Source organism: Anomalospiza imberbis, chromosome 1 (genome assembly GCF_031753505.1).
Source record: "Anomalospiza imberbis isolate Cuckoo-Finch-1a 21T00152 chromosome 1, ASM3175350v1, whole genome shotgun sequence".
In the NCBI taxonomy this organism is placed as follows: domain Eukaryota; kingdom Metazoa; phylum Chordata; class Aves; order Passeriformes; family Viduidae; genus Anomalospiza; species Anomalospiza imberbis.
The window spans coordinates 95,545,386-95,571,481 of record NC_089681.1 but is presented as its reverse complement, the minus strand read 5'-3'; the positions used below and the strand labels follow the sequence as shown (position 1 = coordinate 95,571,481).

At 43.3% G+C, this 26,096-nt stretch overlaps 2 protein-coding genes across 6 annotated transcripts in view; both read left to right on the top strand.

Annotated features, from left to right (window-relative positions):
* Window positions 1-10,567, top strand: part of NFATC1 (nuclear factor of activated T cells 1) — a 110,651-nt gene extending 100,084 nt beyond the window's left edge. For all 5 annotated transcript variants that reach the window (XM_068200807.1, XM_068200789.1, XM_068200769.1 and 2 more), the window contains one exon: window positions 8,036-10,567. In XM_068200807.1, the coding sequence (XP_068056908.1) occupies window positions 8,036-8,038 (3 nt within the window). In that variant the 3' untranslated portion in view covers window positions 8,039-10,567. The remainder of the gene's footprint in view (window positions 1-8,035) is intronic.
* The window catches only part of CTDP1 (CTD phosphatase subunit 1), a 318,905-nt gene that overhangs the window by 126,111 nt on the left and 166,698 nt on the right, over window positions 1-26,096 (top strand). The gene's annotated exons all lie outside the window — the stretch shown is intronic.

The following is a 26,096-nucleotide window of genomic DNA, read 5'->3' as shown; positions in this document are numbered from 1 at the left end:
ATTTCAGTGACATTCAGGATTTAACAATGTCAGAGATGTCTGGAGGCTAGAAAAATAGGCAAATGCAGAATTGCTTAAAACTTATTTTGATTGTGAATCTAGTCTTGTCATGCTTCAGGGCACGAATCATGAGTTCTGAATGCCGGAATCTGACAGTACTGTTTCAGTGCTGGGCACCAGATTGAAAAGGAGAACTCTTCACCAAGATCAATTTGCATTACTGCATTGCTCGTGACGGGCAAATTCCTGTTGTCTATGGCAAAGGGGTGTGTGGTCTTCCTTACTGCCTCTGGAGTGGTACCCACAAAGCTTCCAGCAGCGCTGACCTCAGGTTTTGGCTGCCTTAGGTAACATTTGTGTAGCTTATCTGTCATGTGGAAATTTTGTGTAAAATGTAAAATATGTCTGTTTTGTTTCCCTTACAGATGCTCTTAGGAACATAAACATATCATTTTGGTTAAAATGTGGTTTATTTGTTCATTGCCCAGCCTTACCCTCACATGTGTGCATATGTGTGTTTTAGATGAGGTTTGCATCATACTGGGGCAGATCCTGCAGCCTCTGCACAGCCCAAATCGCCATCTCCCCAGGCAAGACTGGCCTCAGTGAGGGCTACCTGAAATTCCTCTTGAGTCTCTGATTCTTTGGTAAAAAGGGCAAATCAGATTGAGTCCAGCCATCCTCAGACTAAGAGTAAAAACAAGCTGAAGTTTAGACTCCAGTGTGTTGGAAATCACTGCAGCTCTGCTGATCCTTAAGCTAATTTCCATCAGCCAGGGAATTCATCCCTAAGTATTTGCAGAGCAAGAGATGCAGGGCATTTCCAGGGCTGCATATGGGAGGGATGAAAAAGTTGAAACCCAGAAATTTTGGTGCGATAGGATGGGACTCATTTAGTCTGGGCACCTATTCAAGAGCCCCAGTTAAATTGCAGCTGAACAGTGCTGTCATCACACTACAAGGAACCTTTCCCATTAGCTCTCCACAGTGCAGCCTCCCTGCAAGACTTGGAGTTGGTTAACTAAATAAGGCAGAGGGTAAAGCAGGTAGGAAAATGACTCCGTGGTAATGGCTGTCATGCACAACAATGCCTTCCATCATGCCAAGCTGACGTTCTTATGGGAGGATCATGTTTTATTCAAACCTGCTACTTGTTGTCACTCACTTGCTCCACTGTCCTATTCTCTGTCTCCAAAAATAGCATGCCCTGCGGTAGTGGCTTATTATGATTAAACAGATAAAAATAAGTTTAAGGTTTAAACACATCCAGGACACCTGAGGTAACACAAGATCTTACTTCTTTGTGGAACATGTGAAGTTATATTTTCCACTGCTTCACAAGACTTGTTTTGTTTGGTTTTTAATTCAGTAAGCTTTCATGTGATCTATAGTTTTGCATTACAGTCTAGCACCTCAGGAATTTATATCACTCTTTTCTGATGTTTTGCCTCGCTCACAGGACAATGCTTACTGGCTTTGAAAAAAGACTTTATGTAAGAAAAAACAATTTTTTTTCTGGGATTTGAGTACCAATTCCATGGTGTTTGTTGCAGCTTTCATATGTCAAAAAGTAGTGATGGAAGTAGGTACCCTGATAAAAACTGTAGAATTTTAATCATGAGATGGTTTATACTAGGAGCTTATTTTTTTAGTCACTGTATGTGCATCTATATTTAGCCATTTTTCTCTTAAAATAAAATCTCTACATGAAGATAAGAAAAAAACCTTTCCTCCTGTATTTCAGCTTCCTCTGCATTCATTTGCAACTTTGAATTCCTCTTCAGTGATTCTAAAATGTGGCATTTCATCTAAAAGAAGGGCATATATAAGAGCACAGAAGCCTGATGGAGCAAGATATGGCATCACTGCTGGTGGAAAAAATCCGAGGGCAATAATTATAGGCAGCAAAGTGAACATCATACTACAAAGCATTACTGCAGGTAGCGTGGTGTCAGCATCAAACTCATAGTCACTCCAGAGCTATGTGTCCCCAGCTCTCTTCATGTGCTGAATAGTGACAGCAGAAATTCAGAGCACTTGTGGGTACATCCACACTGTGTAATGAGCTGTGTGGAGAGATCCCTGACCTGGGTGTTGCTGTAATTGTACCTATGTAAGGCTTGACCTGAGCTAATGAGTTCTGCCAGGAGGCAAAAACAAAGAGCCAAACCAAGGCAGTTTTTCTTTCAGGACTGCTACTTGTTTCTGGAGGTTGCTCAGACCTTCCACAGACCCTCTGGAGGCTGTGACACAGAAGCTGTGCAGTCTGACCAGTGTCAAACACCATCCAAATAAGGTCTCCAGTCATGGCATCGTACTGCTTGGGCAGTTACACCCATCTGAAAGATGAGGCATTATTGTCCGGACATGGCAGAATTGGATTGTGATTAACCACAGGTTTTCCACACACGTAGCTTGAAAGGTGCAGCTGGTATTACTTGCATTTTCCATGCCATGTGGACCAGTCAGAGCAGGCTGTGTTTGTTCATTTTCATTAAGAGAGCTTTTATGACATCTCAGCCTCTTGTCTTCTGTTTTGCTCCATGTTAGAGGCAGTGGTCCCCAGCAGACATAGGAGGACATGAAGTAATGAGCAAAGGTTGGCTAATCAGCTGTGGATAGAAACTTCATGTGACCCTGCATGCCTGGATGTCTTGGGACATGCCATGTGGCACTTTCTATTGATAAGGAAACCAAAAACCATCCTGAAGAAGCTAAGTTGATGCCATTGCTATTTAGAGGGCAACATGGGCATGTGAATCACAAGGTATCAGCTCAGTGCAAAACCTCTGAGTGTCCTTTTGCCTAAACTCTTACCTCACCTCTCTGTGTAAAAAAGAATGAAGTGAAGAGCCACGAAGCTCCCTTGTGGAAGAGTGCATCATAAAGGGGCACAACAGTAATACAACCTTGAGTTCTGTTACTCAATCTCCTTGTGCAAACCTTTCTGGGCTCCTGCTGGCATGGATTGAAGTCATGGGAACACTGGTCTTTGAATTCCACGTGTGTGACAAGACAGCAACTTCACCTAGCCAGAAAGTGGAGATTTAATGTTACTGCTTGCAATGTGAAAAGGAATGGGATGTTTTCAAACTGTTACAATTCACCTACAAAACTGTAGACTCAGCTCTTTGCAATTGTGAGTTTGACCATGGCTCTCAGCTCACTTACCATTTTTTTCAGACTCTTGGGAGACATTCACCTTTAGGAGTATGAAGTCTTCCAAACTCTCTTATTTGTATCCCCAAAAAGCTCCCCAGTGGGGAAAACCCTGTGCATGTACCCTCTCTCAACTCCCTGTACCACTGACCTTGCAACTTCTTTGCTCTGAGCAGGATCAGTGTCTGAGCTGGAAAGCAGAACTTTGTCTCAGAAGAACAGGCATTTTATTAAAACAGAAGGCCGCCTTGTTATCCACAATAGTAGTCAGATGCAGGGAAAGCAGAAATCTGCAGAAATTTAAAGTCTTGCCAGTTGATGGAATCCATGTACAGCCACCAAATGTTAAAAATACTACATTTCCTATGAAGTTCACATCTATATATGGAGCCCACATTTGTACAGATATATCTGTTTGTCCTGTTCCATGCAGAAGCCCAAACTGGTGCATCAGTACGACACTGATTTTGCTAATTAGTAAAGCAGAAATTTCCATTGCAAGGGCATTTCAAAGCAAATTTAAATATAAGAGGAAAAAATCTCCTTATTAAACTAAAACATGGGGTAACAGCTCACCACATCCTGCTACTGTGGCATCTGCTGTTTAGCAAAGGAAAGGTTCCTCTTTCAGAAGCCTTGACAGGTGGAGAGGTCACGTGTTACCTGCATTTCTCAGCATTATTATTTTTTGACATTTTTATTAGTGGAAAAGCTGAACATGACAATGGAAAATAATCAGCTGAGAGAAGGCATTGTGGGGAACTGTAGGTGTTAGCTATGAAAGCGACAGTGGCCTCCCCCCGCAAAGCCAGCAGAAAAACAGTGAAAAAAATCTGATGACAAAGGCACTGTAAATCATACTACTCAGCTCTTTGTTCTGATAGGGATCAACTCAGTGCTTTAAGGGAAGTGTTGTGCTACTCTAGGCACTGAAGATTAAACATCTCACATGCTATCCCAGATTTGCTGCTAAGCTGTATGTAGGGCCTGCAACAAGCTGGGTAACCATTTGGATCTCCTCTGTCCTGGTTATAAAACAGGTCTTAGTACTCAGGTTTTAAAAATTAGCGTAAAGCCATTGCAACCTTTCTTTGAAGAATGTTGTTCTTATTCAAAACCCAGCTACTCCTGGAATGGTACTGCAGACATGAAAGGATGTGTATCCAAGAAGCTGGGGATTCAAAGACCAGCATTTGCTTTAGGAATGAAACTCAAACCTGGGCCAAAATACTGCTTGCACTGAATATTGCTGTTCTGTGAAGCATGCACAATCCTCTTGTAATAGTAGCAGGTTTATAAGTCAAAACTTGAGCATTCAAGACTGAAACTAGCTGATTCTCCTTAACTATATAATAAATATATTGTTACAAATGTGAGAGCCAAGAGAAAAGTGTCAATTACTTTATCTGTATGATCAGATCTTGCCTCTCTGGGATAGATGTCAGAAGACATAGTGAACAGGGAACAGTCACCTCATTGAAACATGAATTAAATTTACAAGAAACAAATTTAAAACAGAAAAAAAAACTTTTTCCACCCTCACATATGTACACTGCGGAACCATTTCTATAGTAAACTCTGAAGGCCAGAACACAGGTTCAGAAGGTTACTAGGAAACTTAATGGAAGAAAGTTCACCAAAGTCTACTAGAAGCCAGGATGCAGATCTCTGGCTCACAAAGTCCTCCAGCAGAGCAAAGGTAAACTAGAGACAGCACCACTGAGGTGTGCTGGTTCTTATGCTCTTTTGACAGTAGTGGAGTTGTAACACTGGTGTGGATGGGCACACAAAATGCTTCAGCAGAATCATACCTGAGTAGCAGAGGTTTGATTTCCACCCACCAGAGGGTTTTCCTTGCAGCCTCAGGTGTCTGGGTGGGCAGTGAGGGAAAGCCCACTCAAATCACACTTCTCCTTTCATCTCTGCTAGCTGTCTGCTGCTGCCAGGTCAGCTGTGCTGCCACGTATTCCCCCACCTGGGCCTTTTGCATGCACCCTTGTCCTTCTTTGCAGGTTTTTTCCACTGCATTGTTGGGAACATTTTGCATTTTGGACACTGCAGTGGGTCTTTACAAACAGCAAGTGAAACAGAAAGTGAGATAGTGAAATAAAAAGAGCTGTCTGTGTCTGAGCCACACTGTCCACAGACCACTGTGGAGGAGAGAGATGTTGAGTGTCCTTTTGGTGGTTTTGGCCCTGTTTGATTGTGATATCTGGTGGCAATGGATGCACTTGGGTTGAGGTTCAGCTGTCTCCCAAGAATGTGGTGACATTTTCTAGTGACTGTTGTTGAACAGCTGCCAGATTTTGTTGCATGAGGATACAAGACTTACTCATCAAGGTAGCAGAAATCCACCTCTCTTAAGTAATATAAAATAAAAACAAGCAATAAACTGCTGTGAGTCAGTAACAAAATATGAGTGATTTCCGCTGGGGACAAATTGATTTGGCTGCTGAGAGACAGAGTGTGACTCAAGGAGCACCCTGGTCTCATGGCCTGAGCCAAGGCAGGTGGGCTCCCAGCTGAAAGGAAAAGTTGTGTCATTTCTGGAGTAAGACGTGTCCTACAGCGCTCAAGTGACAGAGGATCAGCTGAAGGTAACTGGAGTGACTGGAAGGGGCAGCCTCTTGAGTGTCTAAGCTGGTTTTGGAGTTGGACCTTTGGCTCATGTCATCAAGTTGCTTTCAAAATACCTTTGCGGCATGCTTTAATAGGGGAAAGCATGAGCTTGCAGGCTGAGGCTGTTGCTTTTGAAAGTTTTACTGAAAGAATCAAGCAATAGTAACTCAGCAAGTGCTACAGCATTAGTCAGAGATTTGAGATGCCTTGGTGCTAATCTTGACTGAGATGGGAAGGGTCTCCACATTTCCACCTCCCTGTCCCCATGAAATACCAGTGATGTTTTTGTGTTCACATTTTACACAAGCACTGTGAAGATTCATTATTTGATGTTTCTGATCACTAAGTAACTGTACAAAGAGTGAGAATAGCTCTGATTAGTGTCTTAATTTTATTTGATTTAACAGAAGCTTTGAGGGAAAGTTAGCAAAACTATGATGCTGTCTGGCCGGTAGGAGGATTTGTTTTCATTGTCACATAAAACACAAAGGTATCGCTGCGTGATTTTGCCGCAGACCTGAGAGTGCCTTTAGAAGTTTATCACAGAAGCAATCTTTACAAAAGCATCGTGGCAGAGTTCCACAGAAGTGAAATGCTGTTTGCATTCAAGGCAGAGACTCAGTCCCTAAAGCTCTCTGGAGTCTGGCCACATGTAATTGGGGTGGCACTTCTTGCTGGGTTTGGAAACGTGCAGAGCAGTCTTTGCCTCAGTGCAGGGCTTGCCGCTTGAATTTGTTTTTGCTCTTTGGTAATATTAAAGATGAACTCCATGGCACTCTCAAGGGGAAGAACTGCTTTGTATTTTCAAAGCTCATTTCCATACTTCTTAGTTTGCTGCTATAAGTAGATAGTTACAAATGCAACTGCTATTTCCACTGTGAAGTATGGTGTGTGTCTCCATTGGTAGAATTTGTTTTGGTGGCCAGGACCTGTGACACAAATCCTGACTGATTCATGTGCTGCAATTATTAAGTGGGCAATAGGTCTGCAGGAAAAAAAAAAAAAAAGCCATAAAAACCAACACCAAATGTACCCAACTAATTGCTTCAGGAAGCTGGTTTTACACAGGCTTGGTCTTTTCCAGTAAACACATGAAGCTATCTGGATTACTGTGAAGAGCAGCCGACAAGGAAAGGAAAATGCAGGCTTTTCCCTGGTGCTTCCATAATGTGGGCAGGTGTTTCCCAGTCCTGGCAATGTTAGAGAAATTCAAAAGCAGTGATAGTCCTGTTGATGGCATTTTGTCTATCTCCGTGTAAATCAGGTGGTGCCAGTTGCTGTAGGGAGGTGGAGTGGAAATAAAAGGGATGTTGTGTTGATGACCTTTGTCAGGTTCAGTCATTTCCTATCCATCTGCCAAAAATCACATGGACATAATTGGAGTGTGGGAAACTGTATTGCTTGATGATCTTCAGGGGAGGGGGAAAAGAAAGAAGATTTGTGAAGAAAACAACTCTTTATCAGTGGAGATGCAGTCTGGCTGGCTGATGCTGAGATAGCAGACCTTGTTTATTGTCTCCTCTGACTCTTGCCAGGGGAGTTTTTTTAAGTTGTTTGTCCCTCTCATTTGTTTGTGTGGATAAGAAGTAAAGAGTGCATGTCCGTATGCTTTGGTCACCACGATGGGAGGGTATATATTTAGACATGTTACCAGCTCCAGGGAATGGGCAAGCATGCAGCAGTTTCCTCTCTTTTTTTTTTTTTTTCTTTTTTTTCTTTTTTTTTTCCCTAATATCAACCCACAGTGGAAAAATCATCATGTGAAGTTGTATTCTATCTAGGCATTGCAGCTGCACGTACCCTGATTCAGTGACTGGCAGCTTTCTGCCACCAGTACCTACCATGGCTAACATACTTTCCAAGCAACTCTTTTTGTGGAAGGAGTAGATTATTCTAGGTCTCCTGTAGTCTTCCTGGCTTTGCATTTCTGAGGCAGTTCTAGAGCAAATGAAATGTTTTATTTGTAACCAATTTGAAATGTTAAGTATGTTTGAGGCCATCAAGGATCCAGGATGCTGCTGGTCTATGATGCCTGGTTTTACATAGCATTTGGCATGTTAATAACCTTGGTTAATCCTGCTGGGTTTGCACTGTGATCAGCCTGTACAGGCTACCTGGTGATGTCACACTCACTGTTCAGAGCTGTACTGAAGCTGTCAAGGAATGAGTGCAAGTTCAGGGGGGTTGTGGACTGAGGACAACTGCCTACAGCAGCAGGATGCTAACTGGTTCCTTTTCTTGTCTTCTTTCTTTGCAGTAAATGAAATTATAAGGAATGACCTTTCCAGTACCAATGTCCACTCATAGCTTTCAGTGTGGGCCTGGTATGAAATACACACTTTTGACTTGGCTGGCACATCACCTCTAGTTGGGAGATACTGAATGAACTGAAGACGTTGCCTGGTACCACTCTGATCTTCCACCAGGAACTGAAGATTTACCTCTTGCTTACAAAGAAGTTGCTCCTCAACTTCAACTGATGAAACAACTTTTTTTAAATAAAATCATCTCAAAAGAGAGAAGAAAGAGTACACTCCAAGACGGCGCAATTCATGGGAGAAAACTAGGAAACTCAGCAAAACCTGAGCACTTCTTCCCGTTGCTGATCCTTTTGGCATGGCACCGCTGGAATACAGCCCTGGAAGTGCCTTATTTTACCAGGTTGTGGCATCAGGGCATTTTTAATAAGCTTTGAATTTGCTACCATTAAAAGTGTTGGTAGATGCAGAAACTCTAGTTTGAATTCTGGAGAATGATACTGGAAAAAAGCATAGGACCCTGCAGCTGAGTAGGGAGAGCAATCCCAACTCAAGTAAGACACCTTTATGAATTCCAGAATTTCCTCAGCTTTTCTTCTGCTGTAATGTACAGCCTATTGCCTTATTCTCAGTCCATTTCAAAAGCCTCCTGATTCATCATCATCTCAGCTTTCTTTTTGCATATTACCTTTATTACGTGCTAATGAATCATAGGGTTGGTAGTAGTAGCATAGTAAGATTCTGATTTTGATCCAGCTTCTGCCATAGCACAAGTGAATTGAATAGCACAAAATAAAAAAGGTTGATGGACAAAAAATTGAAATCTATCTTTTACATGATAGATGAATGTGTATGCATGTACATACATTCTAGTATATATACATATATTTATATATGACAAGTAATATAGATGATTGCCTAGTAAGGGCACTGAATTTAGCAATAATTTAAATTTCTGAGAATGCATTTCAAATCCACAGCAAATATTTCAGCTACTTCTTTTGAGAATTTGTTGCACCTAAAGCAGGTATGCATTTTCTTTCCTCACGCAGTTAAGCAAGCACTTTAGATAGGCAAAAAGGATGCATATAAGATACATGTTATTTACCAAATGTCAGAATATGAGTTATAGTAACTGTAAATACTGTTACGGAAGAGTGTAAAATATTTGTTCAGTTATAATATTATTATTCCGCAGAAGCCTTATAACTCTCTGCTACATGTATGGAAAAAGATGTTACCAAAAATCCACCTTGGTTTCACATGCGGCGCTGTATAAAGTGTTTTCAGATTAGCTAATGTTCCTGGAGCTACAGGTAGGCATGTAGTGTAGCCTTCATCATTGTATTTTTTACAATCAACTGCTTATTATATAACTAACAAAGACATATTACTTCATATAACCAAAAAAAATTTAAAAAAAAAAAAAACAAAACTAAAATAAAATAGCATGACTAAATTAAAAATGTTTAACATTAATATTGTGCCTTAGGAATCTATGCCCCCTGCTGGAAACACACCCGAACTACACCCCCGAACTGGGGTGGCTCCTTAACCCCAATGCAATGAAGACTGAACAGGTTTCACAAAATGGTGAAATCCAACTAAGTGTTTTAAAACATTCTTCTGTATAATTATGTCTTACTTTCTTTACAAAAAGAATGAAAGCCATATTTGTCACATTTGCACATTACTGTGAAGACATGAGAATATAATATGGCTCTATGTACATAATATGTTGTTACTGGTCCTTATAATAATCCGTTATTCCTCACGTGTTTAATCCCAATTATTTACCCTGTATTTAGCATTGTAGACATTGCATGAAACGTTTCCTATAGACTGCCATATGAAAAGTTAAAAAGCTTGACAGATGTCAGCTTGACTTGTAGCTAGAAAATAGAACTAATAAAGCAAAATGTTTTGCTGGAAGCTAGTCTTAGTGTGGTTCATTTTATGTTATCTTGAAAAACCATCTTTTCTCATAAAAAATAGCATTTTTACATTATATACATATATCTCTCCATCTCTTCTATATGAAGCTGCTTGCATCCTGCTAATATAACCGTTGCACCATATAACCAAGTCTCTTGTCAACAGACTCCTCTTCATTTCCCCATTGCATTTAAAGGCATTGCTCCCAAGAAGAGGAAATTATATATGATATAGTCCTCCGATTTTGTTCTCTTATTGTTTCAGAAATGTCAATAAACTGTGCATGGAGGAATCTCTGATTATGCCAAAGCATTTTTTTATTCATTTACTAAATATCTTGGGTGAGGCTTTAACTGTGCAGGACAATGCACACATACACACAGAGGCACATTTCAGCAGTAATTTTAGCTAAGTTTTCAAATGTATGGTTTGGCTATGTCACAGCTCCTTCATTCTGAGTTTTATTTTCCTCTTTAAGCTATTTGGGAAAAAAAAAAAAAAACAACCTGTTACTTTTAAGCCTGGATAGTGGAAGATTATGCATCTGTTGTATATGTATTCATAAAATAAAAACGAAAGCAGAAATATTTCCTGTATGAGACTGCTATCTTGTTTCTGTACATGTGTTGTTATGTTGTTGCTGTGAGTTTAGGAAAATGATTTTCATCAACCTTTTTGAAAACAAAGCAAAACCAAAAAGCCATAACACTCTGAACTAGGAGCATAGGTATGTTCAAAAATACCTTTGCTACGGATGATTCTGACTATTCAAAAGAGCCCTTTGGATGAATTTTAAGTGGTGAAACAAGCTACCTTACTGATCACGCAACAAAGTACTTGACATCTGTGTGCATTTCTTGGACAACAGTTTCTTTTACCCTCCCTGGAACTACCTCTGAAACACATGGGTTGCTAAGGGTAGGCTTGGGATCTGTGGCCTTCAGTACAGTAGATAGAAGAGATATTTTTGTTAGGCTGAGGGCTTTGGTAGCCCTGAGAGAGAAGGGCTGGCCATGGGCTGGCAGGAGGGGAATATCTGGCCACCAGCTGCCTATGATGTGATCAATGGATCTGCTCTGTATGATGTGTCCTACTCCCTGAACCTCCTCACTGCTCTGCCCCAGTGATAAAGGGGCGACAGGAGGGTGGCAGCTTAGTCAAAGCTGGGCTGAACACAGCTCTGGGCTTCTGTCAGCTCATCAGGTGGTGCCTCTGTATGTACCAACATCTGATACCACATGGGACATGAAATGCTGAGAAAACCCAAGATGCTTCAATTTTTCAGGACCAAAGGCATGTTGGAAATTATACATGCATGCATACCACAGTAGTCTGAGTTTACATAAGCACTTAAAAACCATTTAAAAATTCCTCAAGGAGAAAGAGACACAAATATACATTGAAGTCCATGTTGAAAGACCTTTCTCTGCCTAGGGTTTCTCTTCCTGTAAGTATGAAGTGTCACTCCCTGTTTAGTCCATTACACCTGGCTTCCCAGGGGCTGGTACCTAACCCCTGGCCATTTAAAGAGAGGCAGATGCTCCAAGCCTATCAAAAGCCTGATAGGGCCCAGCTCTTCAGAGATTAGTCAAAAAACTCTTTCTCTGCTTCCCAGTCTGGAGAGTGGAAATAATGATATTTGTGCCTCATGGACAGCATGAGCTGTATTGTTGGTGAGGTTCCTGGAAAAAGGAAAATACTGAAAACTCAGTCACAAATTCTCCTGGAGACCATGACATTTTGTATCCCAGCAAAATGTCACAAACTGAATTCACTCAAGCAATGTACTTCAGTCATTGTGTTACCTGGCTTCCTGTGAGCTTCCTTTCCCTCCCATTTCCACACATCCTTCACTCAAAGCACAGCAGACCCAAGCACAGCTACATTAACCTTATCTTGACCAGACTTCTCCAGGCAAAAATAGCCTTCAGCAAACTCCTAACTGACTACTTTCATTCATAACCAAAGCAGAAGGTGAATCCCACACATCCATCTGGTACTGTTTGACTAAATAGCCTTGCTGGAGTCATGCCTTTGAGACTCTCCTTTCCAGCTGAAAATGGCAAATTTCGAGGAGTTAAGTTTCTTGGACAGTGTTCTACTGCCTTGAAGCTAAGCTTTCCTTCGCCATGTGTATAATTTTATTGAATTCATCACTGTAAATCTATTGAACTTGTGTCAGTAAAAATAAAACAAAATCCCTCTCATCAAGTACATTACAGAGGACTGTTAAGGTCAATGGCATAAAATATTTTTAGTTTCTGTAGCTCTTTTTCAAACACAGAGTCTAATTTTATGTCATAAGCAGTAATTGGATTGTTCATCAAACTAAACCGAGTCCTCTGTTCTCCACCTTTGCACACACTTGCCCAATATGGAGGTCAAACTCTTGCTTGTTTTAGTTTGCCCATACAATTTCCTCTTTCTCAACAAGTTAATATTTTTCTTCTTTGTGCTTCTTTCAAAAAAATTAAAATGTTTTAATTTTCTTTAGGTAGCCAAATAATTTGTTCTGAGCAGATCAATTACAGATTCTCAAACTGTTGGCTTTAATTTCAGGTTGTCCTTGAATCCAAAACTAGCTTTTCTTTGGCCAAAGAGACCGTCTTTTTGTGCAAACTAATAGAGCCTTAACAATTCAAACAGTTATGTTTTCAGGATTCAAGACAACTGTTAGTGTACCTGGAACTTGCCATCACCCATGGGCACATTAGCAGCTGTCATTTAAACTGAAGATTTGCTGACTGTAGTGCTTCCTTAGCTATTTTCAGGGACAGATAACCCACAAGGCACTCTTTGCAGATGCGGCAAATTCATTTTCAGTCATTTTAGGAAATCCCTTTTTTTTCAGCTTGGTGAAAGAGTTTCCAAAGATGCCATCAGCGTCAGTTTCCAGCACCTCTTCTGAATTAGTTTCACACTCAGGTCCTGTACCCATCCTGTTTCCAGTGCTGCTGATGGAAAGCTTTTGGGTCCACAGTAACAAAGGAAACACTGGCAGTGGGTAATGGTGTCAGAGCTGCATAATCTCCAAGAGCACACATGGTGTGGGGTCTCAAAACTCAGTGTGATGGTGTTCCCATCCAGGCAGGGGACATTCCAGTAACACCAGCCTCATGGTACTTGGGAGAGGAGAGACCTCTGGGCCTTGCCAGAAAATATTTCAGTGCATGTCACAAATCTTTTAACTGTAAAATCTGGGAGTTTTCTGGTTTGGTTTGTTTTGGGTTTAAATAGGAAAAATTACATTTCCTCCAACATGAAATCATTTGCTCTGCTTACTTCTTTGGGGTTCTTTTTTTTCTTTAATTTTCTACTTAGAAAATACAAACCACATATTATTTTGGATCAGGTTGATCCAGACTGCACCTTCTTTCCCACTCTCTCCCCTCCAAATCTCCAGGATGGGCTGCTTTCCCAGACAATGGCCCCCCCTCCACCCAAACAGAGCCACACAGGCGTCACATGTACAGTGCTTCTGACCAATTTCTTGAACAGTTTCTTTGCAGGAAACTCCTCATGGATCTTTCTGGCCTCCCTGGACCCTTTCCAGGGCTCCTGCCTGGGCCAAGCCGTTCCACCTCTCATCCTCACGGCAATCTTTTCTCTTTATTTTTTTTTTTTTTTTTACCACAGGTTTGTTGTACATTTTATTTTACAAAACAAATCAGCCCTGGTCAGATGACGACATTAAATTAAGTCCACCCCTTTTGGTGTATATAATGAGTTACTCTTGTGCTTTTCTCCCACCCCACACACTGAGAGCCACTCCTCTGGTGCTGAACCCGATGTTCCCTGCCAGCACATCGTGATGGCTTCAGCAGCAAGCTTCTTGAGAAGGCAGCAGGAGCCACAGCCTTTCCCACCCAGCACCCAGCACCGGCAGCCAGGCAGGGAGGGGAGACCCACCACAGCACAGCCCATGGGGCCCGGGCTGCACTGCCCCACCGGGACTCAGTGTGGGCTGACAACAGCCACAATTCAGCCCACCTGTAGAAACAAACCCGGTGCCAGTGCACCCCTGGGATGTGCCCCAGGGAGACCATGCTGGTCAGAGCAATTAAAGTGGGTTTATGGTGACTTCTCCACCCAGTAGCAGCGAGGTGGAGATGGGAGAAGGGGCTCCAGGGCCAAGGCTGAGTAGCAGAGGCGATGCGTGGGAAGGAGGGAGAACAAACTCTGCCTGACTTGCAGGATGAGTCTGCAGAGGTGGGTGTATGAAAACTCATCTATTTTCTTTAACTTTCCAATTGAGCAGTGTGGTCTGGGCAGAGGAAGTGTGGAGGGGGGGAACCCCAGCACTCTTTCCTTGTCCCTTTTTGTCTTCAAGAGCAAAGTTCTTCCATCAGGAAGTGCCCCTTGGAGAATGAGGCACTGGGTTTTTTCAGGTGTGCTCTGGTGCCACCCCTCCCATGACTGGTGACTCCAGCCAGGCAAATGACAACTAAGCATCTACACAAACAGTCAGACCCATGTAGGAGTTTCTGGTTCAGTTTTCCCTCCAGTGCACTTTGCCACTGACGCTTTAGAAAGCCAGTTTTAACAGAGGCAAGTGAGATGAGAAAACTCTCACTGACAAATTAGAAAGTCAGTAATTTCAGGGTTTAATCCATATAATGTGAGGGGGTGGGGCAGAGTGATTGAGACAACACTTTGAGGGCTGCTCCCCTCAAGCACTACATGCCCTTTGAAGCACAACAGCAAAGCACCTGGCTTGTCCCAGGGCCACCCTCAAGGCAGGTGATTGCTTGAACCTCCCTGTTATTAGGAGGAAATTCTTTGCTGTGAGCATGGTGAGGCACTGGCACAGGTTGCCCAGAGGACCTGTCGATGCTCCATCCATGAACACATCCATGGAAGTGTTGAAGGCCAGGTTGGATGGGGCCCTGAGCAACCTGGTCTAGTGGAAGTTGTCCCTGCCCATGGCAGGGAGTTCATGACTAGATGAGCTTTAAGGTCCCTTCCAAGCCAAACCATTCCATGATTCTATGATTTAATAGCAGCACTCAAGAAGAGTGCTTCAATGTAAGTTGGCTGGCACCAGAGCCCTTTGGCAATGTTTGTAGGCACAGGGTGCCAAAGCATCTCTAGCAGTGATCCCAGCTTGCAGAGGGGGATGCTGCCTTTAGCAGACCAACCCCTTGGTATTGCTGCCAGTGACCAAGTGAGCCAGGACCACTGCATTAGTAGGATGTGTCTGTGAAGCAGGTTGTCCTGTAGTAAAGAGCATCATAAAGGCTTAGATCCAGCAAAAATGTTAAGTCTACCCTACCCTTTCTAAAAAATATGTGTATATACCAAACAGTAATTAAAGAAATAAAACTTGATGCTAAAAATAATAATTGGAAATTATTGTTATATTTGTGGTTCCACTGCACATGATCTGTATGAGCTTTACAGGTCTAAGGAGTTATTGATTGACAAATAAAGTTAAATAACTTCTTATATAACACACTGTTTAAGGAGCTGCTGAGCTCCTTAAAACACTTTTGTGGCTGAAGGATGCACATTTTTGATGACTCAAGTGACTCAAGCACACAGTCTGAAGTCTAAAGCAGTGGTCAAGCCCAGGAATAGCACATCACTCATCACTGCTCCCTACTAGTAGGTCCAGTGGTTGACCCAAAACCCCCCATTTCCTTTCCTCACAGCCAGCATTGTGAAGTGTGGGATAACAGAGGCTGCACACGTGTCTGCTGACGCATTTCACTCCTGATGCAGATTACAGCATGGTTTTGCAGGGTGTCACTTCCACAGGCTGGCCATGCTGGGTGATGGAAAACACAGAGAGGCCATTTCTTTCAAGGCAGATATGTATCAGTTTAATGTGTCTGAACTGCTCAGCTTGAAAGGAAAGACACTGAGGCAGCCTGACCCTGGGGTTTGTGCTTTATCTGGACTCTCACATCTGCTTCTTTTGGCCCTCCCCAGTTTGAGGGCAGTTTTCAGAAGAGAAGAGGGTACCTGTGTTTGCCTCCCAGTGCCAGGGACCTCTTCTATCACCAGCTCCCTCAAACACAGCTGATGCTGCTGAGCTCTTGCAGAACTGGTGTGAACCCAGCAGCTGGCATGGTACTTAGTCAAAATCCTTTGGGATATTTCGATTCAAGAAATCAAGATTTTAGCCTCCCTGGGCCTTTTCCGTGCTTAAGAGGGCTGACTGCACATAAAGTCTCTCATTTGCTAAACCCAGTGAGTCACGCGATGCAGCACCATACCATGTGAAGGCTCTAAATACCTTTGTTTCTTGCATTTTTTGTGCTTCACAGCCATGCTTCATAACCATGATGAGGAATGAGTTTAAGCCTCTGTGGTCACACATGCAGTTAATCTGGACTGATTCTCAGCTGGAAGATAAAGCCAGTCAGTGCCTGGGGTTCCTCTCTCCTCCTGTCTTCTCCCAGCGTGGCTGCCTGTATCTTGGCAGGCAGACACCCTTTGGCAAGGTACCACATCCACAGCTTCCCCTCCTCACTAGCTGTGCTGTCAGCACGTTGCGTGCTGTGCGTGCATCCCAGTGAGCTCCTGAGGATCCAGCTGCCCTGGCAGCCTTGGAGACCACAGCGGGTTTGAACCCCAGGGATTTTCAGGTGCTGTTGGCATTGAAACTGCACCTGCAGGACACTCACTGATCCCTGGAGAGCTTTTTTAGCTCCCAGTTGCTTTGTAGCTGACTGATCATGGCAGGTCAGTAAGGTCTGCTTACAGAAGTTTTGCGTGCTGGATGCTCTTCCTCAGCACTGACCTTACACACAAGGATGGGAAAAGAGCAGTGTTTTCTCAGCTGTTTTCTGAACAGCCACTTGACTTTGGTCAATGGGTTCAGTCAGTGCTCTGAAATAAGTGAAACCATACATCCCAGCAGAGCCATATTCTGTCTTATAATACAAGTTGCCACTGGAGACAATATCAGGAATAGTTTCAGCTGATGGGAATTTTCCAATTTTTGTTTTCTTCTATAAAATTGTACATTATATAAAGAGCTATCAAAAAAAAAAAAAAATTGAACTTAGAAGAGGAAAACAGTATCCTTCTTCAGCCGGCTCTATTATTTACATCTTTGATTATTTTCTTCTTTCTGTGGACCAGTAATTTTGCCCAGTTAAAAAGAACTGGACTGATTTTCATCTTCTACAAGTACAACTGTAGTTATTCTTGAATTATGCCAGAATAAGTGAGGTCAGAGTTGGGCTCAAAATCCTTCTTCTCCAGAGCTTTATGATCAAAGTTATGTTGTGCAACAAACAGAGAAAGGGTGAAGGAAATAGAAGACAATTAGCTTTATTGCAGTCCAAAAAAGGGTCAGTGCATCAGCTGTGCTACACTTTGCCCTTTGGCTGCCTTGTAGAAGGGAAAACTCATGTGCCTCAGACCTATCCTGGCTCCTTAAAGATGGAGTTGCATCATTTTCATCCAAGCTGATTTCAGAGAAGGTGAAGTTGCATCACTTTCGTCCCAACTGATTTCCAGGCTCTGTCTGGCCACATTCTTGGACCCAGAGATGCTGATTATCAGCAGTGCCAGCCCCATTAGCCACCCGTCCTGACTGGGGACGTTTGGCTGAACTTGTGCCTCTGAGGTCGTGCCTGCTCCCACCCACCTCCAATCCATTTCTCTTTCTTCAGCAGGTCAGTGACTTAGCTGCATGGCACATGGAGAACAGCCGCGGTAATCCCATAATTTCCTGTTTCTGCCTTCTGTTGATTGGAATCCTAGACAGGCAAGTTTGGAGAGAGGAAAATGCTGTCTGCACACCAGGTCTTGGAGGAGGTCTCATTTTGGATGGTGCAAAGCACTGAGGGATATATGCAAGGGGGTAAACCAGAAGCATCTGGTGAAAGGCTTTAACACAGGCTGCCAGGGAGGCAATAGATGAGTGACCAGTGAGTCACTCAGCAGGCATTGAGTCAGGGAGACCTTACTGTACAGGCCCTTACTCAGCTGAAGAAGGCTTTCTGCTGCCCAGATGCACCAAACTGGTGAGGCCAAATCCTGTCCTTCTCTCATTGCAATGTCCCAGGCTGCAACCTGGAGGGGACAAAACAGGGTGAAGAGAAAATCTCAGTGCAGGAGCAATGATCATGTTTGGAAAAATTTGAGCAGTAGTATTAGTATAAATGCTGCTGTCTCTAGTCTTACAGTATTTCAAGTTCCTAGACCAGTATTGCAGTTCCTAGACCAGATGCTACCCAAAGCAGGCATCCCTGCCACAGATGAATGCATTTCCTACCAGAAGGAACTGGGCCATTACCTGATGCGGCTGTCTTCAGGCTGTTGTGACAGAAACCTGGGTCAGTCAGATCCTGTGGCCTTTGGTAGTTTTATTCCTACTCTGCTAATGTGTGCAGTTTGTGTCTTGTGGAGCTGGGATGCTTCACAACCTAGCAACAATATATATTTACACAGCCTCAAAGATTTCCAAAGAAATCTGTGTCGGGGTTTTACTCACAGATAGAGTAATGATAAAATAATGAAAAAAATAATAGAAGCCCCAAAATAACTTGTTTTGTTTATACTTGAAGTTGGTTTTGCTCCATATTTTAGAAAGACATTTTTTGTTGAGTTTCATATGTATAACTTTTCAGTTTGCTGTGTAAAAATAGAAGTCAGTGCTGACTATTAATATTTATCCATGAAGCAATTATTTAAGAAGGCATGTAGCTACAACACAATCTTTCTTCTGTACAGTTTCCATCATGATTTCAAATTGCAAAAAGGAAGCTTCAGAAGGAGTGTTCTGTACCAAGCTTTGGATAGGGAATACATCCTAGTTCCCAGATTTAAAAGCAAACGTTGACAATGTTTCAAGAGTCTGTGTGGTGAGGACAATGGAAAAAAATAGTATTTTAGCCTTGGTTGTGTACAGTGTTTAGGCCAAGCTGGATGGGGCTTTGAGTAGCCTGATTCAGTGCAAGGTGTCCCTGCCCATGGCAGAGGGGTTGGAAAAACATGATCTTTAAAGTCCCTTCCAACCAAACCAGTCTATGGTTCTTTGAATGTTTACTGCCAAATTGCTGAATATGAGGTTTTGGGTTAACCCTTCTTTGTTCCCATGCGGCTTTGCAGACATTGCTGAAGCTCAGAGCTGTGCCTTGTTCCCAGTGGTCTCAGGTCCTTCTTGCTCTGCTGATGCAATTAAGGGATTCAAGCCTGCCCTGAAGGAAATCCCTGTGGCTGTGGAGCTGCAACCCAAGCTGGAGTTTGCCCAGCTCAGTTTATGCTGCACACGACATTAAGAGAGGCCTTGCTGACTGAGCTCATGCAGAGTGGCAGCCTCCAACAAAGATGCAACACCACCAACAACAGGAAGAGATTATACTCACACTGGGAGTTTTGCTTCACTTTTAATCACCACCAGTTCTTTCTTGGCAAAATTTTCAGCGTTGTGTTTTTGAACTTAGGAACCTACATTATCTGTCTGATCCTGCAGTTTATGATCTCTATAATAAAATGCACTCACACTTCACCATTTACTTAAAGCCCTAAACAGAAGATCTGAATATTCTGTTTGCAAATTTGGCTCTCTGAGAAGAGGAAGGGGGAAGGGGGAAGGGGGAAGGGGGAAGGGGGAAGGGGGAAGGGGGAAGGGGGAAGGGGGAAGGGGGAAGAGGGAAGGGGGAAGGGGGAAGGGGGAAGGGGGAAGGGGGAAGGGGGAAGGGGGAAGGGGGAAGGGGGAAGGGGGAAGGGGGAAGGGGGAAGGGGGAAGGGGGAAGGGGGAAGGGGGAAGGGGGAAGGGGGAAGGGGGAAGGGGGAAGGGGGAAGGGGGAAGGGGGAAGGGGGAAGGGGGAAGGGGGAAGGGGGAAGGGGGAAGGGGGAAGGGGGAAGGGGGAAGGGGGAAGGGGGAAGGGGGAAGGGGGAAGGGGAAGGGAAGGGAAGGGAAGGGAAGGGAAGGGAAGGGAAGGGAAGGGAAGGGAAGGGAAGGGAAGGGAAGGGAAGGGAAGGGAAGGGAAGGGAAGGGAAGGGAAGGGAAGGGAAGGGAAGGGAAGGGAAGGGAAGGGAAGGGAAGGGAAGGGAAGGGAAGGGAAGGGAAGGGAAGGGAAGGGAAGGGAAGGGAAAAAAAGAGGTTTTTGGACAGGCTTTGTTACACTGACAGCCATAAAGCAGTCTCTGAATGCAAGGCACTGCATGCCTTTGCCAAACAACCACGTTTCATTACTTTGGAGCCACATTTTAGGGCTCAGGCAGCTTTTTTAAGTACATTTATAGTGTCCCACCACCATGGGTAGACCTGCTGCAGCTTCACCTTGGGTGTCTGTCAATTGTCTGGCTCTGCAGGGCAGCTGTCTTCCAGCCCTGGGCATAGGGCTGCTGCTTATCCCAAAGGATATGGGGGATATCAGGATGTGGGCTTTGCCATCCCCTGGAGCAGCAGGATAGGGATGCAGCAGTGCCAGCTGTGAAGCACAAATCTGCTGCTGAGGAAGGAAGGTGAGAAACAACTCCTGCAATTAGGAGCACAGAGGTGATTCTAAGTAGGTAAACTGCCAGAGCTGGTGAAGTGCCAGAATGGGATTTGGCCAGGACACCGCAGCTAACACCTGCATATTTACAAGGAATGACATGGGATCATTGACTCCTCAGAGCCTCCCACCTCCTGTGTCACCTCTCCCCTCCATCGGCACAGCACTGACAGGCAACATCTGGTCTGCAGTTGACATCAGAAACATCATTGTTACGAATTGGTACGGCAAAGACTCAGCCTGAAAACCACAGCCTAATGAACCTCCAGCCCCACACTGTGTGAAGGCTCCCAACCCAGCGCTGGTTGGTTCAGGGATGGTGGAGACTACTGGAAAACCTCCCCTGCAGGCTGCCAGGCAGCTCTCAGGCCAGATTGGTTCCTGTAACGTGTGAGCTCCAACAAGAATGCAGCAAAAAATGAGTGAGCTGACCACAGGCAGATTTCTTCCTAGCTGTGTCACTGGTGAACGCCGTAATTCCAAGCCAGAGGTGGGAGAATGGGTTTGTTTTTATAAGAAACTTGTCGAGGGAGAAAAGAAAAAATTGAGGAGAATTTAGCAACTGGATGAATTTGGCAAATAATTTCAGCTGGAGAAAATAGCTAAAATAGTTCAAACTGGGAGTGGGGAGTGGGAGACGAGAAATTCTGAAAATCCATTATTTGCACAGCTCTCCTCCAAAGAGTTTATATTATACTGCCCGCTACCAGCTGGCCCAAGATTTAGGTTGCCTAATATTTTCCATTATAAAAGATTCTTTCAACATTTTTATTTTTTTTTAGAAGCTCTAACAACTCCATTGCTTGCAGTAGGCCCTTATAATTTGGCAGGGACAAAGCCCCAGGGCTAAAGAGGTGCCTTTTCTTTCATCCATGAAATTCCAGTCAGGTTTGGCTGGATTAAAAAAAAAATAATCAAAAAACACACACAAAAAAAACCTGTTAAAGATCACCATTTCTCTTCTCTCTCTTATGTGCCTCAAGAAAATATGCTGGCAGACCGCCAGCATAGCAAGTGAACGTGAACGTTCTCATTAAATTGAGCCCAGGCTGTCACCAAAGCAGCCGTCCAGACTCTACTGGGAATGTCTGGGGGCTTCCAGGGCAGCTGCAGCAGCAGGAGAAGAGTTGCAGGAGACCAAGCACCACCCCAAGGAGTTTTCCTGACAGGCAAAGGAAGCAGAGAGGGGAAAGAACTCCTCCTGTCACTGATTTAAATGACCTGGCAAGCCTGGCAAACTTGTAGTTCAAAGATGGGTCTTGGTACTGATTCCAATTTAAATAGAAAAGGTTGTGTAATTTTCCCTTCAGCTGTATAGTGTATTAATTCACACAGTAATTTCTGGAGCGCTACTAATAAACTATATATTCAACAACATTGGCAGTAAAAGCCATCAAAGCAAGCATCAGCAATTCTTGAAGACAGAATATGATTGTGAGTACCTGAAGACTCTTTCTTTGGATTGCAGGAGTGGGATAACTTGTCAGGAATGAATAAATTGTAATCAAATATGTCTAGAATTCAGACTAGCTAAAGATGGAATAATCAAAACCATCAAAGCTAGGGGCATAATGGGTTGAGACAAATAGTCCAGCAAATATTGTTCTAATATCACCTTAGCCACAAGGGCTGCTCAGATGTGGTTCTTGAAGATGTTTAAGTTAGCAAATAGTACTTACTCATCATTAATCTTTTATAATGGCTTTTGGGAGCCACAGTTCATTTAAACATTTTACATTTTTATTACTTATGTATGCAGGGCAGCAATTAAAGATGTCATGGTCATATAATGAAGACTAATGAAAGCAAGATGAAGGCATGTTTTAATTTTCTGTCAATCTGAATATCCATCTGCTTCTGCCATCTCCCTGCCCCCCAATTCCTTTTTCTGGAGGGGAGGAATGGTGTTTGGGGTTTTTTTGTTTTTGTTTTTGTTTTGTTTTTGTTTTGTTTTTGGTTTTTTTTCATTTGTTTCATTTTGTTGTTTGTGGGGGTTTGTTTTTTTTTTGCTTGAAAGCAATCTCCCCAGCCCCGAGGCATTTCACCAAACACCTTTACAACTGTCCAGGATGAATTGTGAAAACGAAGTGGTCTTTTCTTTTTCTGGCATGGAATAAGCATCTCTCTTGGTAATCAGACAAGTACTGCAAAAGGCTCAGTCTTTCTCAATGCAAATAAATGTGAGTGATGCAATAATAGCATCTTTATGGCATGTTTTCTTCACTACTGTGAAGTAATAATTTTGGAGAGGAGACAGGGATTAGTCACCCCACAATTAGTCATTCTGCAATGTGGTTTGATACTTGAGAGATCTGTATTTCAGAAAAGTGGTTCTGCAACCATAGGACCTAATTTCAAGTACTTTCTGCTTTCCCCTCCTTTTAATTGGGAAGAGTTTGTTAAAAGAAAAAAAATCATTCACTTTTTATTTTTCATGTGCTTTCTGCACTCATGTGTCTCTATTTCGTCTTCTACAAACTTTGCTTTCCCTTTCTTGGGAGCTTTGACCAAAACCTGAGTTTGGGAAGTGCCTCCATCCTAGCTGTTCTAAGGTAGAGTCCATCAGCCTGGCTAGGCATCCTGAAGCTAATGCTGCAAAGAGGGTGGTGTGTTTGTGAGTGGGGTGCCAGTGTGTGGGTGTGACACATGTAGGGCCACTGCCCCCTCACACGTGTCTCCAGAAGCCTGGGAGTCTGAGAGGGACTGGTGCCCTGTTAGTATTTGGTAAGGTATGGGGAGATCTCTGAGCACAGAGCTGTGAGTAGGAGCGCTGGAAAACAACTCCTTTCCAAAGGCTGTTTTACTGCCTTGGGAAGAGAACGGGGTAAGAGACAGCTGCTCTGTAAGTCTTCTCTTTTTTGGCAGTCAGAAACTTTGCTACAGAAAGTTTTTTCCCTATAACTGGAATTCTTGTGAGTCAAAAAGGCAATGCAGATGTTTCAAAGTGTTAATCATAAATATCAGGGGAGAGGGAGCTTAATGGCAGAGCTCCCAATGAGTAAAAACGTTTGGCCTCAAATATTTCAGCTGGTAAGATGTCACATACTTCTCTGTCCATGACAGATCTGCAATTGTCTTAACCATTTCATTTTTGGAGTGAGTAATTGCAGTCCAGCCCACGTGTCCCAGCCAGTGTGCTACACACCAGTGTCTGTACTGGGCACATAGTTATCACTGGTCCAGGCACCTACACCAGATATAGTCCCCTTCTAAGATGGCTTGTTTCATCAAATCTCCCCACCACAGCAAAAGCCTGAATCTGCTTTCTACCCAGCCTTCCTCCCAGCTCCTTGGTATTTCTCTGTTGCCAAACTCTATAGTCTCCTGACTGTATTCCATGCATGCCAAAGTCTGCTTGACATTTGGCTGCAGGAGTCTTTCATAATTCTTCTTGTGTTGGTATAAATAGAGTTAATTTCTTCTTGTTTCAGACATGTTGTTGTCATTCTTAATTTACCAACCTGGATTCCAAACACAAAATTCAAATGTGGCAAAATACAGAGCAACTCATGGGCCAAATTGATTTGACTTAAAACAGCATTGAAACAGATGAAATACTGTGTTTCATTTGGAAAAACAGCAGCTATGTCTGTACAGTAACTACTGTGCTTCTCCAAGGGTTTTTTCTCACATACAGGGCCAAACTCAACCAAATGTAGTTTTGGATTAGAAGGTAAAGTTCTCCTTAAATTCCTAGATCAAACTGTTTGAAGATGTAAATTGGGTTACTAGATTGGGTTACTAGATGAAGCTGGTATGCATTGCACAAACTATAGACGCTCAGTGTAACATCTCGACTGATGACAGTCAAAAACTGAGTAGGAAAACTCCAGCAGAGGACACAAGCTAAAGACAGAGCCTTGTTTCTCTACCCTTTCCTCTCTGGCTAGAAGCAGATGCCAAGGTAGAAGCAGATGCCAAGGTCTGTACTCTGCAATCATCATAATTTGCAATGATTTAATATTAAAATGTCAGCACTGATGTGCAAGGAATTCTGTTTCTCCTCAATCCCAGTGTGGGATCTCTACTCAGCTGGCAAATTCCCACAGCCCCGGCACAGTATAGACCTCCCATACCCAAAGGAGCAAAAACACACTCCAGTTACAAACTGAATTGCTTTCTGCTCTATGGGAGAGAGCCCTGTTGGGCACAAGTCATCATTTCACGAGTGATGGGGTTTAAAAGTGAAGCTAACCTGGAACAAACCTTGCTGAGCAGACCTAGTAGAAGTGGTGACTGCCTGTGTAGATCAGCAGGGAATTGAGGTGTGTAGTACTGCCCCTAGAAGGAAAGTCCCCTAGAGAGCGCCCTTCAGAGATGCTCTCAAGCACTTTGGTGCCATTGTAATGGAAGCAAAATCTGAAGTGATTGTTATCTTAAATGCTGTTTAACTTTCAAATCTTGATGGTTTCACTGATAATTGGATAGCTAAAATAGCTTTCAGAATCCAGAACTGAAGTTTCACTTCTTTTTGCTTTGCTGATGGGTTGCAGAAGACCTTGTAGGGAAGGGGAGAAGCCAGTTTTCTGGTGGCACTCAGATTTTTTTCCCTTTACTCAATAGGGTGTGCATGGTACAACTGCCTTCTTGAAGTTGAACATTGCATTCCAGCTATCTTGGAGTCAGAAAGGGAGGCATATCCTTGAGGCAGCTCCAGTCCTTTTACACAGGAATGATGAGGGGGAGAAAATCAAGGCAGATGCAATTAGTGAAAATCAGAACCGGCAGTGCAGCTTCTCTCTCCGGCTGCTTTTGTGTAGGGCTTAGCCCAAACAAAGCAGCCTTCCCTGAGCCTTGGACTCCTTACAGCCTAACAGAAGGAAGATCACTACAAGCATCAGGTATTTCTGTTAGTGGGAAGCCTGGTAAATACTCTTTCCAAGCCAGCAACACCTCCTGTTGGCAGGCTTACTTGGCAGACTCCAGGCCCTGAAGTAAATACGCTCTCTGTTTTGCGAGATTCACCAAAGTGGGGCTTATCCCTGTTCTGCCTGTCAAAAGAGTCTGAGGAGCAAATTGTGGTGCCCTTTAATGTAAGGATATTAAGTGGCCAAAAAAAAATGGAATCGCCTGAAAAAGGGTTGCCCCTTAGTTATGACAAGCAATATGGAAATAATTTGAGAGTGGGTTGTGTTTCACTATTTTTTCCCACAATTTCAATATATTTTAAGTCTATGTTTTTCTTTTTTTCCATGATCTGACTGTACATCAAAAGAATGAAGAGTCAGTAGTGAGTTAAGACGGAGAGTAGGGAGCAGAAGACAGTACAAAAAGCTGGGAGAAGCAGCCAGTCCGAGCTGACCACTCAGAGGAAGCACAGGGTCATTCAGGAGAGGTAATTCCAGGGGCAGTACACAGCCTGGGATGGGTGGTCCCACAGTGTGGCATCTCTCCTCCACCTGGCCCAGATCCAGCCTGGCTCTCCTCTGCCTGATCTGCCCCTTTGCCAGCAGATGCCCAAAGCCAGCAGACCAGAGGAGTCACACCAGCATCCAGAAATGGGTTAGCACTGAGAGATGCTAAATTTTGCTTTACAGGTTGTTTGGGAAAGGTGGAGAACAGTCCACACAGAAAAGAGATAGAGGGGAAAAAAACCTAGGAAAAAAAAAAAACTGCAGACAATATCTTATTGATACAGCATCTGGGACTGACACTGTAATGCAAG